The sequence below is a fragment of the Numida meleagris genome, chromosome 2 (genome assembly GCF_002078875.1).
Source record: "Numida meleagris isolate 19003 breed g44 Domestic line chromosome 2, NumMel1.0, whole genome shotgun sequence".
Lineage (NCBI taxonomy): Eukaryota > Metazoa > Chordata > Aves > Galliformes > Numididae > Numida > Numida meleagris.
Genome location: NC_034410.1, coordinates 12,616,863 through 12,633,655, shown reverse-complemented (window position 1 = coordinate 12,633,655; position 16,793 = coordinate 12,616,863). Strand labels below are relative to the sequence as shown.

At 37.0% G+C, this 16,793-nt stretch overlaps 1 protein-coding gene across 1 annotated transcript in view; it reads right to left on the bottom strand.

The window, feature by feature from the left end:
• PARD3 (par-3 family cell polarity regulator) overlaps positions 1-16,793 on the bottom strand; it is a 435,432-nt gene that overhangs the window by 375,585 nt on the left and 43,054 nt on the right. The window contains exon 3 of the mRNA XM_021389241.1: positions 14,746-14,847. Coding sequence (XP_021244916.1) covers positions 14,746-14,847 — 102 coding nt within the window. The remainder of the gene's footprint in view (positions 1-14,745; positions 14,848-16,793) is intronic.

Sequence of the window (16,793 nt, the reverse complement as noted above, 5' to 3'; positions counted from 1 at the left end):
ATCTATGCCGCTATTTATTTCTGCTTATCCCAGGAAGTATTCTAATGCAGACATTTACCACAGTCTCCACAAACAAGCTTCAGTAACAGAAGGAATGCAAGAAACAAGAATCGAGATCACCAAGCCTCTCACTCCAGTTCTCTTTGCTCTGCATTTCATTCAACACGGGCTTGCTCAGCTGGCTACAACCAACCGCGCCTTGCTGTGATCACTGGTTTAATAACAACAGCTAACCACCACGGTTCAGCTCTGGCCATGTTCCAGAGTGAATAGGCCACATTCGATAGGCCACATTTGTTCTAACACCCTAACTGTCAGAAGAGCCAACACGCTCTTATCTCCCAGTACTCTGTTAACACATTGCCTTTTTTTTTCTCTTTTACATGCTTGTCTGGTTTCATTTTGAAAGAAAAAGGATCAGATTTTCACAACAAATCCTGAGAGCTCACACTGGAAGCTGACTTCCTGCTCCCTGGAGAGGACATTTAAGATTCTCGAGGGACTGCAAAACAAGCTCTTGCAGAAAAAAAAAAAAAAGTAAGTAAGGCAATAGAAGAAAAGCAATCATACATTAATGCTTTCAAAAATATTGCCTGAAAATGATTTCAGATGTCTCTTTCATCCCTAACTTTTTTTTGTTACTTAGGTATCTAAGTAGATTACAAATAATTTGGTGTTGGTACAATGGGATGTGCTCAGCAGCCTTGCCACGCACCAGTAACACTGCACCTGGCACTATACTATATATAGTTGTACCATAAATATTCTCTACAACAGAGCTCAACATGATAAACTCACGCTATGTGTCCCCACCCCCCTCTCTCATCTCCCCAACCATCGTAATGCCTTCTAATAAGGCAACAAGGAGTGTAATTCAAAACACTTAGCCAACTCAGATGTTCATAACAATAAATCTGGAGCACTCCTATTTAACTGAATATTTAAACACAGAGATTTGGAGATTTTGGGCTCCCTTTGTCCCTCTGCACCTGGGATAGCGGATGGCACATCCCACACAGTTCCAGGATTGCATGGAAAAAAACCTAATCTGCAGTGCCATGCAAGTTCTCTATAGCCTAGTATGGAATTGAAATCTTGTCATGTTCCAAAAACTTGTATCCAAAACATAAGTAGTTATCAGGAAAACAGCCTCAGATCATATTAATCCACTAAGGCTCCAGTCCATGTCATGGTAGCCAGTCAGTTGGTGATGAAAGACTGGGTTTTAGAAGCACCAAAATAGCAACGCATCTCTTATGTTCTGCACATAAGGATCTTGATCTTACATTCTCTTAAAACTTATTTATAGGTTTTACTTCACATAACTGAATTTGTTCTTCATTCAAAACGTAAAAATAGGCAACTTCCTTCTCCTGTCATTATCAAACATTTATTTCATAGATTATGTTGAACAATACTTATGTAGCTGAGAAGTTGCCTTCAACATCTTTGTGCAACATGGCTTTACATTCAGATCAACTAAACTGACAGTATCAGCAGCCAGTGAAAGTAATTAGCATTATAATTCCTCCCTTAGAACCGACAGGCCTTGCTTCATATTTTTCCACCAAAATAACAGAATTCACCAGCAGTATCACAAAGCAAGTAAAAAAGGATCAGGCACAAAATTTACATAAGTGATGAGGGCGTACATATACCCTTCAATTGGAAAGAGCAGGGGTGCCTCAGTGCCTGCCGTAAAATGTACTGAAACAGGACATTAAATAATTTTCACCAATTAACTGCTAATTTGAACAGAAAATGCAAAATGTGACCAATTTAAAGATGGCTTCGTTGCTGAGAGTTGCAACACAGACTTCAGGTATTAGGAACGATGAAAGAAATCACTAGAAATAAAGAGTAACCACATTAATAAGTAACTTCATAAGATGATCTTGAAGGTTCCTTTTTACCTGAGATGGGATATGTGAAACCGTCAGTTTTGAACAAATTACAATCTTCAACTTACAATAAATTAGTTAAGCTAACAAAATAACAACAAAAAGCAACAAGCAACAGTGTGGCAATTAGCTGGCAATGTAGTCACATCACCATTGCAATCCAGAAACTGTGACAAATGTCTTTTTAAAATGTTCTCCAATTCTCATTAATATTTTATCAAAGATTTAAGAGTCTTGATGAGTTATATAAGAAGACCAAAATAGAACTTCTACCACCACAAAAAGGAGGAAAATAAATCAAACTCTGCAAAAAGGGAGGTCAGCAACACAAAGGCAGAGGAAGCAGAAAATGTTTTTGCCACATTATGATTTTAATGGGCTGAGGTTGATATCAATACTTTAAAATGTTTAGAAAATGCATTTTAGCTTGCCTGTCTTCACAAGCAGAAGCAAAGTCTTGTTCCATCAGAAAAGGACAACATAAGAGGTTTCGTGTGGATCAGCAGCAAAGTCTACTACTGCTTCACAAAAGAGCAGAGAAAGAAAAAACAGAGTTAAATATTCCACATCTACCAGCACTGCTCTTCAGAAACACATCCATGTAATTATTTTAGAAAATATTTTTTCCAGAAGTGACACCACTGAAGATCAACTTAAACCAGATGACATTTTTTTTCTTTTTAATAATAATAGAATTGAGAGCATCAAATAATGAAACCAGCAAGCATACGTGTTAGGGAATTTTTCAAGCATCAGCTTGAATTCAGTAATTGTTTTCCACTAACCACTAGAGGTCAGACAGCAACCATGGCAGTCATCCAAAAGCGAAGAGTCTGCAAAAACCTGAAGGTCTGCAAAAATTAAAATACACTCATATGCATTTATAAAGAAAATTATTAAATTTGAGCAAACTTTTAATTTCCAGAGAAATTGAATGCTCACATACCTCTGCAGAAGTCAGAACAAGATTTTTACTTCTCAAATTACATTTGACAGGAAAGCAAAACAGAATTAGAGCTTGGTGCCCTTTTGAAGGCATTCCTCATTTTTGCAAATATTTCCTCAGTTTAAAACTTTCAGTCAGACAAAAGCGCTTCACCTATGACTGTAATTAACATTAAAGAAACACACTAAAGCTGGGATATTCTAATACTCTAATAGTTGATATTTTTGCATTTTATAGGGACATTCTAAGCTTTCAAGAACAGAAACAGTAATAACACAACTATGAACCCAAATACATTAAACCCATTCTCTTTTTCAGCTAATATCAAAGCTTACACTGGGCTTGCTAACACTCCTAAATCTGACAGGGTATACTGTCCTCAAAGCTAGGAGCAGAGCTAGCGGTCAGGTGTATGAGAAATTCACTCTTACTGCTCATGACAATGTAGTTTATTTCAAAGCATTTGTGGAAGCACTAGCTGCAAAGTATTAAAAGCTTCCATGTTCTGCAGTTAATTAAAAAATTGCCCTGAAATTTACTTTAAGCCTTTCAAAAAGGCACTCTATGCACATAAATTCAGTGAGATGGCTATGAAGTCCATGATCCTGAGCTCCTTTCATATTAGATTAAATGGGAGATCAGTATACAAAGACATTTCAAGAACTGACTCACTTGTTTTTGTTCCATTTACTACAGCACATGGTACGTTTGCTCTTTGGAGAAATTTCATTTAATTATATTCCAACTATAAAAGATAAAGACCTGTGTATGAGTCTTTTACTACTGAAGTGCAATGATGCCAAGGCATTAAGCTGCCCTCTAACCCTAGGAACTGGTCCCACCAGAACAGGTGCTGCCGCTGACTTGCACTACCTGTTCTGGAATAAGTAAAATATTTCCCTCCCTAAAGCTCTCAGTCTGGTACATTTCAACTTTAAAAAAGAATAAATAAATAGTAATGAAGAGCAGTGAAACAGCTGTAACCTGAATAATTGTTTTAAAAGTTTCAGCATGACAAAACACAACCAGAAGCTCACAGAGTGCGTGTTGCACTACAGAAGCAACTGCCGGCAACAAAACAGAAATCTTAAAAGCAAAGAAAATGCGGACTTTTCTTAGAAACAAATTGACACTGTAAGTTTCACTAGCTTGCAAGAAACATCATGGCAAAAACAAAAAAAGCAAACAACAACAAAAAACCACCACAGCTTTACCTGCCCACAAGTTTGTGTACGTACACATACATACTCACACGCAGGCTGCATATCAGCAGAAATTATTTTCCGCTTCACATGAACACATCGAGCTTTACAATCTTTATAGGACTTTGGGAAGTAAAGATATTTGTAAAGGAATATCCAAATACAAACCTGCTTTTTCTTTGTCTGCCTTTTTTGAGCGTCCAACGCAGCTGACTTAAAGCTAAGGGACTTGGACTGTCTCCTGACTTTCACTGAATCTCTCCGACGGTCGTATGAAAAAGATGATGACTTCTTTGTAATTTTCCTCTTCGGTATGTCTGCCATTTTAACCACCAAAATGTGGTTAACTTCAAGCAAACAGTGTCCCAAAAAGGCAAATCCTCAGTACCATCAAGCTTCCACCAAACTTACAGGGAACAGTCTTCAATCCTACAGGAAGCAAAGTAACCTACAAGGAGCAGAGCCCACTTTGAACAATTTCAGTTTTCCAGCAGGTTGTACAGATGAAGAAAGGCGATGGTCCTGCAATGCTGTGTGTCACTGAGGAGCAGGCAGAACTCCTTCTTGCTGTATAAACTCAAACAGGCTTCAGCAGTGATGCTAATCTGAAAAACATAGTGACTATCCTGCTGAGCACGCTAAAGGTGAACGGAAGGTAGTTCCCTGCAGAGCAGGAGGGTGTGGAAGTACACCAACAGGGTGTGGGGATGAAGCAGAAGACTTTGGGTTCAAAGCATCTTCTTAACTCCTTCCTTTCTAGGCTACTGCTAACAAGGTATCTGAGAAGTCAGGCTGAGAAGGTTCCCCCAAAATGATGGTGTTATTTTCTAATCCAAAGCACGTGCTGAAAGAACCTTTAGCATGACACAGCTGCCCCACTCATTAATGGCCTTACTCAAATATTCCCCTTTGTCAGAAAGGCTATTCATTCCATAAACTTAGGAGACACTTTATCTAACAAGCCTGCTGGAAAATGAAGTCCAAGCCTATGTATGAGTCTTGCTGTCCTTACTGGGAAATAACTACGAAGTTACAGCACTCCCCTATTGGTACCGACTGATGACAGGGAAATGTTAATGAATTCGCAGCCTTGTGACAGTGTGGGAATCTTATCAGACAGCTGAGATTGCAACTTTTGTAGCAGGCCTGTGTTTAGGTAGGAATGTTTCCCTTGCATAACGTATTAGTCAAGGAACACTACAAGGGTGTAGAAGCCCAAGACTCCCTGCTATTGATTTTGATTAGACAAAACATCTCCAAAGCAGAAAGTTGCACATGTAGGGATGTGTTTGCAAACCTAACACTATCAGATCTAAATCTGGGTTAGAAGACAAAAAGGAAAGTTTTGTTTTGACAAACTTATGACACTGTCAAATGTCTTCTCCAGAAACTTTTCCTTAATTTATTCATGACACTACTTCGCATACTAAGCAGCCGTGAATAATTTATACCTGCAGGATTATCCATTACAATAATTAAGCTTTAATATGGGTCAGTCCTCTAGCGTACAAGCCTCATCATCTCTATTCAGAAATATTCGCAAAGCTCTAGCAGCATTTCTTTTAAAACCTGCCGATATGTGTTAATGAATTCCCACAACCAACCTTTGCTGCAATTTTTTCTTTTGTTGCAGGATGAATAATATACCTCTAGGACAAAGTCATACAGATAAAATTAATGAAAAGATAGCAAAATATCATGCCTCAGCCATAATGGCCTAATTCTAGATTCACTGCTGATTTCTGTGGAGAATTAAACAATGAAGAATTATAAAACATTTCTTCCTATTATCTACAACGCTATCTAAGTTGTGAATTTTGTCATTACTACAAGACAGAACAAAAAAATCCATTATTAAATAGTCTTTGTACAACATGTCTCTTAATCGTGATGGGTTTAAAATACTGTAGCAGTCATCATCCATAGACACATATTGACATTCAGTGCTACCAATATTAGCCACTGTGAGATCATCACCATTTCCACACACTGTGGTTTCCACTGAAGTTTAAAGAAAACTGAAGCCCTATTTGAATTACCACTTTCTGTGATTTACCAGCATCATCTTTCTGAAGATGAAACAATTAATGGATCATACAGCATAATGCATGCTTTTAAGCCATGACATCTCAATAACAATTACATCTCTCCAAAACTTCTTAAAGCATCTGCACTATCTGCTAAAAATCCCCAGATATTCTGATGCAACATAAAAATTAAGGTCAAAGTAAGCTTGAAAGCCTTTTACAGGTATCTACTCTTATTAATTATTCTAATCATGCTTATTTGTACCAAAAAAAAAAAAAGCAACAATTAAGACTGACAAAGGCACAAATTAATTTTAGAAATCCATTAAGATCCATTTTACTTCACTGCAGTTTGACCGAATCCAATTGACTTGATAGTAAATACTGTAGGTATTACTAACCTTGCTTATTGTACTTCAGTAAAAACCACATTACTTCTCACACAGGTATAGGAAATGTATTAAGAACGATCAGGAATCTGCAAGGATTTCCAGGTGACATAAAATATTTTGGACAAGAATGGAACAGGACAGAGGTCTTTAAAATCTTCAAAGATATAGAAGACAGTCTGGATTTTACTTATTCACGAATCCCCTACAAATAAGAATCTGCAGCACTCAGAAAGAACCAAAATTGAAATAAAAGGTAGTATTTTACAGATGACATGCAACTCCTTTCACTTGCTTTGCTAATGAAAGCTTCAGCTTTATTTGATTCCCCCAGACCTTGCAACAAAAAGATGACTGATTTTTTAATGTCACGGGTGATTTCACAGTCATCCACAGTTAGCTGCTTCCACCTCCTCTTCTAGGCTGAGAGTCCTGGGCCATGCTGGCACTGCTGGTTAATTAGCCTTTAATCTATATCTGGAGTTGGTGTTGGAAACTCTTCCGTGCTTTTGCTCTCTGTACAACAGCTCTTTTGGTATGTTTGTTGGTGGCTGGAGGGAGTAGCCAGCCTCACCACCGGCATGGACATCCTCAGGTGCCTCTTCCCTTGCTTCATTGGAGGGACCACACAAGTGGCTCCAAGGCCACCAGCAGCCTCGCTGCACTCACAAGGAAGGCTTCACTCCGCTCTTTCTCCTGCTCACATCCCCACCTGGTCTCCTCTCTCTTCTTCCCTCACACCTCAACCACTCCCAGCAGTGATGTCCTTTCCCTTTTCTCCACCAGCTTGCCAGCTCCTTCAGCGGAACAGCAAAAAGCATTCAGTTAAGTTTGCAAAAACTCCTCCGATGTTCTGGTGAACAAACTGGCTGAGAGAGGGGGTCCAAAGAGTGCCAGAGCCTGAAAGAGGTGAGCAGCAGGAGAGGGTGATAGCATGAAGGAGAGGCAAAAGGGTTAGTTGCTGGATGCCTTATTTTACCCTATTAAATCTCACAGAGCCATACCTTGCAGCATAAGCTGGTGCTTCTCAAGATCTATTACAGAATTGGGAACATTTTTCCAAAGTAATTATTTTGTGCATTCAATTAAAAGAGTCTTTCTCTGAAAGCACATCACATCTTATTTCATGAACCACATTACCATGTACCTCTGTAGCAGAGAATGCCTTGCCAGCACTCTATAACCAGTGCTTTACTACCAACATTCAGCTTCACAAACAGCAATGGAGTTTGTCACTTCAGGGTTCAGTCACCTCTTCCCTTTTCTCCAGAGATCTTGCAAATATGCTCAACAATGCAAGCTCTATTTTCCATCTTTCCATCCCTTACGTATCCCTAAAACTCTTTTTCTTTTCCCATGGCAGGATGGTGAGGTTTTTCTGATTGTATGAACCAAGGCACTATTGCTCAGCTCTTCATTTCTGGCAGACTTCTGAGGCATGACTGACTTTCACAACACTTCTGTGGTCTTCCTCAGTACATAATCTTCTCACATGCACCCACTATTCTTTAAAGAGCAGCTTTTACCATATGATTTAATTTTCAGAAGTCAGCCTTACATACAGCTCTTCAGGTTTCTGTGGGAACTAACTTCCAAATAACAATATTATGTTGATTTCATTCCTCTCTTACTTGAGAGTTCTTAGTGCATTCATACAACTACGTCAGTAATTTAGGAAACAAATTTGGATATCGCCGTTTATTCCAAAAATAAACAGTGAATCATGAATAGAGATGTTGTCTTTACAGAGATGGGAATAGTAAATGAGATTAAATGAAAGTAAATTTGGAGAACACTGAAAGGGCCATAAAACTCAGATCTCTGGGTGTGACAAAACCTTCAGTTCATTCGAGTATTTCTTAGCAAGAGGAAAATTCCCACATTTCAATAGTAATACATTATATCCAGTGTTTCCTCACTTCCACAAGGTTCAGTCTCGTCTATAAACATTGTGAAGATAAAAATTAATTAGAAATGTTATAATCATCTTAATTCAGTTCTTTGAGAGAATACAATAGTTGTATTTGGAGTAACTTATTTCCAAGTATGTCTTCATTAAAAAACAGATGGGAATAAAGACTATCTTCAGGACTTCGATTTCTTCCTTGGTTGAACTCCACCAGCAAGATGAACATAAAAATCATGTGGACATCCTGGTAATAATGAGTCAATAGTGCTACAGCAAGAAAATCCAGTTAAAACAGAGACATTCTGTTTTTCATTTGTCAGAACCTCCGATAAAACTATAACGTCAATCCTCTTAAAATTTACTTTAAAATAAAAAAAAACTGCAGAATCCTAGATGACATCAAGAGCTCATTGTCAAACTACAGTTTTTAAGTTTTATTACAGAAGAGAATCATGAAATTGTTGTATGAAAGTTTTCTTTCCCAATACCAATACTTTCCCAAGCTCAGCAGCACAAGTGGTTATTTTAAGCTGTTGCAAGAAAAGAATGCCTTATGCTCAAAATGTGTTTTGCCAAGTCACTTACAAGTAACAACAAATTGTTTCAAGGTCATTCTGCTTTCCTGGGATACAGAGAAGGAAGCCACAGAACAAAATGAGAGAAGCTGCACACTGTAGCAGAAAGAGACAAGGCAGCAGCTGAATATTAGTTCTATGGAAAAGTTCTGAAGAAAAAGGAAAGAAAAGGGCATACTGAGTAAAACTTTGCCGTTTTCAGGTTCTGCTCTCCAATTTACTGCACTAGATCCAGATGTCCTTCAGTTCACTCTAGGGTTTTGTATGTTAATGGCAGAAAACTTTAGAAGTACAACAAAAGAACTGTTGTTCTCTGTTTATGCTCTTTGAGTTAAATTCTTAAGTTGCTGAGTCAAAGAAAACTAAAATGTAAATGCAGCTGTAAGTAAATGAGGCAGAAACCCAAATTTAGAACAAACAGCACTACTTTGAGTATCCTGATTAGGTGCTGATGGAAATCTAAAGATAACACAAGTTTATCTTCCATCATGTTCAAAAGCTCTTTAACATTTTAAAGGATAAACAGACACAAGGGTACCAGAATCTCGTTCTATAAGCACCATGTTGCCACTGCCCTACACAGAATTCACTATAAAACCAGGCTTGTGCACAACTCTCCCAAAAAATAAGAGTCACAGAATAAAAATAAATAGCAGCGAGATATTGTAATCACAGCTCTCCAGTCCCAAGCTAGCCTTTAACCTCAGGATCACGACGCTCAAAATAGAGCTCTTTTTCTGTTGGTTTCAAGTTAACATTTGTTACAAAACAAAATACAATCATCCTTTCCAAAGCCACATTTTGTATATCACATGCTTCTCTAACTCAGCAGTGCTTTCCAAGAGGAAGTAAACAAAACAACAGTATTATTTACAATTGACCATATGTTTAACACAAAAACCAAAAGTTCATTTCCTTTCCACGATGCTGGGAAAAGGTCCTAATATGCCTTCATGCTACGTGAAGAAACAGCTCAGAGTTTCTCCCATCATGCTAGAAACAAGCAAGTATTAAATTCATAATAGTACTAAAAAGAGTCTTTCGAGGTCTCCAGAAGGGGATGCAAGTCAACTCAACTGACCTCAAAAATTTCAGCTGCAATTTGATTACCTAACAAAGCTAGTTGTAGTTTATGAACATTTATGAACTTTACCTCAAAACAGACTTATTAAACTAATGTTAATATTTAATGAATGCATGTTCGTATTAAATGAACGTCCATCTCACTTTCATCAACAGAATTTCACTCAATACAGCACTTTCTTTTTCTTCAGTGTCTTTCTAGGAAGTTCAAAATATGTCTAAACCAGCACTAAGGACAAACATCACCTCATATTACACCGACCTGGATTCTACAAGCATGCACACAAACACTGTACTTAGCATGAAAGTTCACTCCAGTCACTACCAAACAATATTTCTCCACTTTGTACATCTGCACTCAGTGGGCAAAAATATAGATTATGTGGGGTATGTACTTGACTGAATATTTAAAAACAGTAAAGCCAGCAGAGGAAGACCATTTTCAGTTTAGAGACAATTGCTCGGGCTGTTACTCGGGCATATACCACAATACAGTAAATTAACAGCAGTTATTTTTGAGAACTAGAGCACTGAATTTATTAGGACAGCAGTGAGTGAAATCATAAGATGCCAATGTTTCTACGGCTACAGGCTGCTAATCACAACCTAACAGAAACCTAATCTGTTAGGGTAAATGAATTGATGAATAACTGTCAGCAGCTTCATACCCTATAAGCTCTATTTGTCCAGCTGTTTACCAAAGCCAGTGCCTGTTTATGGCAGACACTCATTGCTTTCTTGGGAAGGAAAGCCTCTAATTTCTCAGAAATATTGGAGCTACACCACATACAGACACTGTAGTCTCTACAGCTTTTCACTGAGCAACAGCCTGAGCATTACTATGAAGGAAAGAATTACATATAATTGCACATGTAGTATTTTTTTTTTAATTATCCAAAACACAACTGACTTTTTCAGTGAGAATTCAATTGAGAGTAAGTAATATTCGTGTGCATACTTTTGAAATGGGAGGTTATACAGCAATTCACTGAATATCTTTTTCCATAGACAAAAAGAGCCCATGCGATCCCTGAGGAAGTACTTCCATATTACACCCAAAGTATGAGGACCACTGAAGTGTGGATGCGCTTTGGTCTGTCAGGAAAAACCATAGTTAAAGACAGCTGGTTTTTGCTTAGTGGTGGGGTTTGGGTTTTTTTTTTTGTTTTTTTGGGTTTTTTTTTGTGGTTTTTTTTTTTTTTTGTTTTTTTTTTGCTTCTGAGAATGCCTACCTACAGAAAACTGAGGTCATCGAGTTTGTTATCATCAAGCTGGAAACCTGACAAGTTGACATATGTTTTTTTGAAAGCCTTTAAATGAAAACCTACTTTTACAAGTAACAAAAATCCAAGTAAAACAGTTTGCTAATCTAACTTAAAAATTTTGTTTTGATTGCTAAATGAACAAGAACCATGTATGTTTTAAATAATTGAAATAGATTACACAGTTCAATAGCAGCAATTTGAAGGAAATTATTTCTCCTTTTGTTCTGACATGAATACCACAAGTTACAAACAGATTCCTGGTTCTTGTAGACAAACATTTTTCAAAAACAGCAAAAAAACCAAGACTACCCACTGGTATACATGGAGGATTAGAGAGAGAGAAAAAAATAATATTGGTATATTTCCATTGCAAGCAATCTTCCACAACAAAGCTTCAACAATATTTTCACTTCAATTATAAAAATGGTCGCCTTGAAAAAACTATCCAAGTATTTATTGATTTTTGTTTTAATATTATTACTACAAATAATTAACCAAGTTCATTTGTAGTGACATTGTGTAATACAAATGTCAAAGTTGCAAGCCAGCTATGTTAGTAGGCATTGTGCACTTTCTCAGTGAAGTAAGTTAAAAGATTTCTGAAAAGCTGTTTCAGAAAGTAACAAACAGCATAGCAAAATAAATTTTTCCACACAGGTTTTTTCATGTTTCTCTCCTTTTTTTAAGGGGAAAACAAGACTGCACACAACAAATAATCCCAGAGAATAACTGGTCAACCCTCATCCATCTGTTCTGTTTTACTAAATGACAAAAGAATACCAACATACAGGGATAGAAAAAAGCAACATAAAGTCACCCTATCATGCTGCATGTTATTGGAAGGACGCTGTCACAAAGATACTTCTCTTATTCCATTCAGAGCAGCTGCTGTCTCTAAGGATCTTTGTATTTGTTACAGGATAGAAAATTTTCTCCATGGAGACAGCGGAATATTCCTCACATTACTTAAGCGTTTTACTAATATAGCTGACTATACAAAGTGAAAAAGTTCATCAAGAGGACAGGCTGATCCTTAGCTGCTTCATATTCTATATTTTGCTAATAAAGATGTTGCAAAAAAAAGCATGACACAGAAGTGACACAAAAAAGCAAAACAGTAGTATTTTTCACTGTGGGAATGATGCATACAACTAAAGAATCGTAAGAGCAAACTCATTTTCAGAAATACACATTACAAGTAATAAGCAACACAACCACCTTTGTCATCAGGAACATAAAGACCTTCCTTGTGAAAAACGAAAACTAAGATACTAAGTGTTCAGTTTTGAAATATCCTGGACATTTTTGTCCCAGTTAAAAAATATATTTATAAGCTAACTTATAAGCTTACATTCATGAGTTTTATGAGCTTCTCTTTTCTGGAGGTTGGTGGCCCTGCCTGTGGCAGAGGGGTTGGAACCTGATGATCCTTCCAACCCAAGCCATTCTATGATTCTGTGACTTAGCTTTGACTATAACTAGTTGTACAGACTTCAGTGATAATTTAAATGATTACACATAACCTGTTTTTAAACAAGATGTGCCAAATTGTATGTATATAGAATATTGCAAATTGGAGTTATGCTCAGGACGTTGCAGTTATGAGACTTGTATCAGCTCCTGCTAACACAGAACTAGTTAATACAATTAATATGGAAGCATAAAACGTAAAGTTAACAATCCAAAACTACAAGGAACCAGGAAGGTCAGCTGTAAAACATAAGATAGGAAACTGAAAAACAATGACTAATGACTGAAATGCTTGAAGAGATTAAGTGTGAAGGTCAAGTGAGAAAGATTAATTCAAGGATATAAGACAATATAGCACAGTACATGTTTATATTGCACTTTCCTAATCAATGCTACAAGGTCTTTTAAAAAAATAATAATAACTGATATATGTTACTAGCAGAGACATGCCAGATTCATAGAATCAGAGGAAATGAGCTGGGCAAATCTGGAAATAAATACTACTAGCTACTAGTATCTTGTCCATCTGTACACAAAAACAATATTGCTGTAATGACTTTGCTTGTTTCAGTTGCAGTCAAGAGCTTTCCAGCTATTAGTCACACACATATAAACACCCACAGAGTTTCACCGGGAGGAATTACCCCACTTGAAGGCAGCAAGCTGAGATAACAGCCAACAAATGAGGTCTTCGAGTCACCAGAATTTAAACTTCTCCTTCTGAAGCAAGAAGCACATGAGCAGCTAAGAAGTGCATGATTCAAATAAGTCAGAAGTCATTTATAGAGATTCGTGTGTATGTATATATTTATGTGTATATTTTGAGACAGCTTCCACCAGTCTCCTTGAGGCCCATAAGCAAAAGCTAAACTAATCACACAACTTGAGACCTTGAATATGAGATAACTAACTGGAGGTTTTAATTAGCTTTTCATGAAATCTTAGCTGGGCACTATTTTTATTGAAGAAATTCCTGAAAACACAGCACTGTTACTCTATACCACTCTACATTTCAGACAGCAAGGAGTCTTCACATCCCAAGACTCTCCACATAATTTTTCTTTATAAAGTCCTGGTTGAAATAACCAAGACAATTAAGTTTTGTCACAAGAAATATCTGTAGGCAAAGTATCAACTTTGGAAAAATTAGCCTAAGAGTCATAATTTGGCCTCTTTTCAAGGATATTTAGAGAGCATGTTGCCTCCAATAGAGGCAATTAAAGATCCTGCCAGTGACGTGAGCAGGGTCCTACACTTCCAGGCTGAAGTCTGCAGCAGGCTCAGGCACTCTCATGAGCTTCAGCAAACATGAGCAGCTTTGCAGAAAAAAGAGGTATATTTACATAAGCCTTTACAGCTTGCCACAGTGTTTCTTACCTTACCCTTTAGAACATGCAGTTCAAAGACATAAATATCTATAACCTCAATCAATCAATCAATAAAGAAAAACCTCCTAGGTGATGGTGATCTAAATCTCTACTTAAAAAGGAGGAAAAGAACACACAGGGTCCAAGAATGTATAATTATTTTCTGAAGTTGTGTGCATCCAGCAATTATCCAAATATTTGGGTATCCAATATCAAAAAAGATTTATGATAAGCGTTCCACAGATGGAAAACAGCATGTTTTTTTCAGATATTCAACTGGTAACGTGAAGCTAAAATCTTAACTTGTGTACTCAATTTTTCGTATTATTGTTCCTCTGAGATTTTATTATTATTATTACTTCAGTTCATTTTTGTACTTGATCTGTTAAAGAACCAAAGAGAAAACTCATTATTTTAATAAAATAATTCCTGTACTCTCTGAAAAATCATAAGAGCAACAGACTTCCCACATCTGTTAAGCAAACAATTTAAAACAATTAACCCTTTGTATTGTTTGACCTGCACATTCAGACATGTGCTGGAAACACAGAATCACTGGCCTGACCGTGCACTGTGGACAATGAACTTCTTTTGTAGCTATCTGTACTTACACGGTCTTTGTCATCAGCAACATCACAGAGAATGTCATCCAGATCCAAGATCCCACCATCTCCATGCTCCAGTCGATGTACTTGTATCCAGTAGTTTGGATCCTACACAAAGGGAGGAAAAAAAACCATCAGAGGTCAAAAAAAAAGACAGAAAAAGGTTCCCACCTCCCCCCCCCAGTACAATGAACATCATGGTCCTAAAAACACTCAGCATTAAAACACCTATTTAGGTCATAATACTGTAAACTAATGTAAATTTAAACATAAAGCCAAAGCATTTTTTTTTCATATAATCATTCCACATATGAATGTGCTTTCATGTGATAAGCATGATCGCACTCCCAACACTACCACACAAGAGAAAGAGATTCTCAGTATTACTGATGTTATGCACTTATGAAAGGAAATTCATCCTCCTCAAAATGAACCATCTCAGCCAGTGGTCAGCGGTATGAAAGGGCTTTCTACCTGCGCTTGCTGAGATGGTAGATGGGATATCTGAATTACATACAAAGAAGACTTTGCATTTTAATTAAGAAAAGACTTATATATACGTGTGCATATACATGCACATATAAATACGTATGTATTTATATGTGCATGTATATGTATATATGCCTACCAGTAATTGGACAGACTGGCTTTATAGTTTTTATTATTACTTTTGGTACTGAAGGAAGTCATAACTGAAAGAATAACACAGCATCCACGAAGTGTCTTCTGCATGTTATTACATCACCTGATTGCTGACTAGAACTCAACTTGCTATTCTTAAAAAGTGTTTTTCAACAGGGAGAAGCTGTACTATAAACACACAACCTGAACATGGTACATAATCTTTTCTTTCTTCTCAAATACTCCCCCTTAACAAAGCCAATGCCCCAGGCTGTTGTTAAGTGCAAAAAGAGTAGCAGGACTTAGTTGCTTTTCACAGAGCAGAGATGACTGCAGAAAGTGACTAATTTGAGGAACTTCAAACTTGCAACATCTTGCAAAATGTGCCTGACTTCCTAGAAATAGTAACTAGCATCAACCTCATTTCAGGTATCAGTCTAGAAGTCAAAACATTTGACGTCTTAAAGGACAGAACAGGAGAAGAAAAGGGTCAACCAGAAATCCTCTAAATCCGTACATATTTTTAAATCTTGACAGTACATGCTGCATGAAATTTTGGACAACATGCTCCACACAAGAACACTGAGTGACGTTCATTTTGCTTGTAACATCCTAAACTCTACTTTCAAAGTATGAAAAACAACTTTGCATGTGATACGTTTGTATAGACCAATGATTTTGGAGAAATGTGATAACCATGAAATTTGCCTCATTCCTAAGTAAATTCAACTTAAATACAGCTGTTAATTATCATCATCAGACGATCAGATGTCAGAATTACATTTAACAGTCATTATCCAAGAGATTTCTGAAATTAAATTTATGGTGTTTTTCTCTAATTTCTGTAACTATTAAAGACCATTAACTCACATTTCTTCTAAGCAAATACTTATCGTACAGATAACTGATTTTCCTAATGTACGACTTGTCCTCACACTGGAATTAGCCTTGCAGTACTGTACACGAAATAACTCATCATCCATTTTTGTAAGGTAAAAATTCAGAAATAATTTTAAACAACACTCCATTATTGGCATTACCAGGCATACAGAGGAACTTCAAGATGCTATGAAACTTCAAAGACCCTCAGTGAACAAGTTCTCAAGTAATGTGCACTAAAGACGTGCCTTTGTAAATTCTGCTCTGAGGCTAAAAGGAAAGACACTTTTTTTCATCCTCTAGCACATTACAAAAAAACTCCTCTCTCTGGTACCTAGACCAAACCCTGAGACACTGTTATGAACACACACGCTTTGAAGGCTCAAGAGGACCAACAAGCTAGGAAGCATCTTACAGACTTGATTCATGTTTCCACTGCTAATTAATCCAGCTCAAAAACACACAAACTAAAATTGGAACTTTAATATTCCTGTCTGCTTTTTTTCCTTTCTACCTCAAGTACTTCCCACCTCCAACGCAAACATAAGGAAACG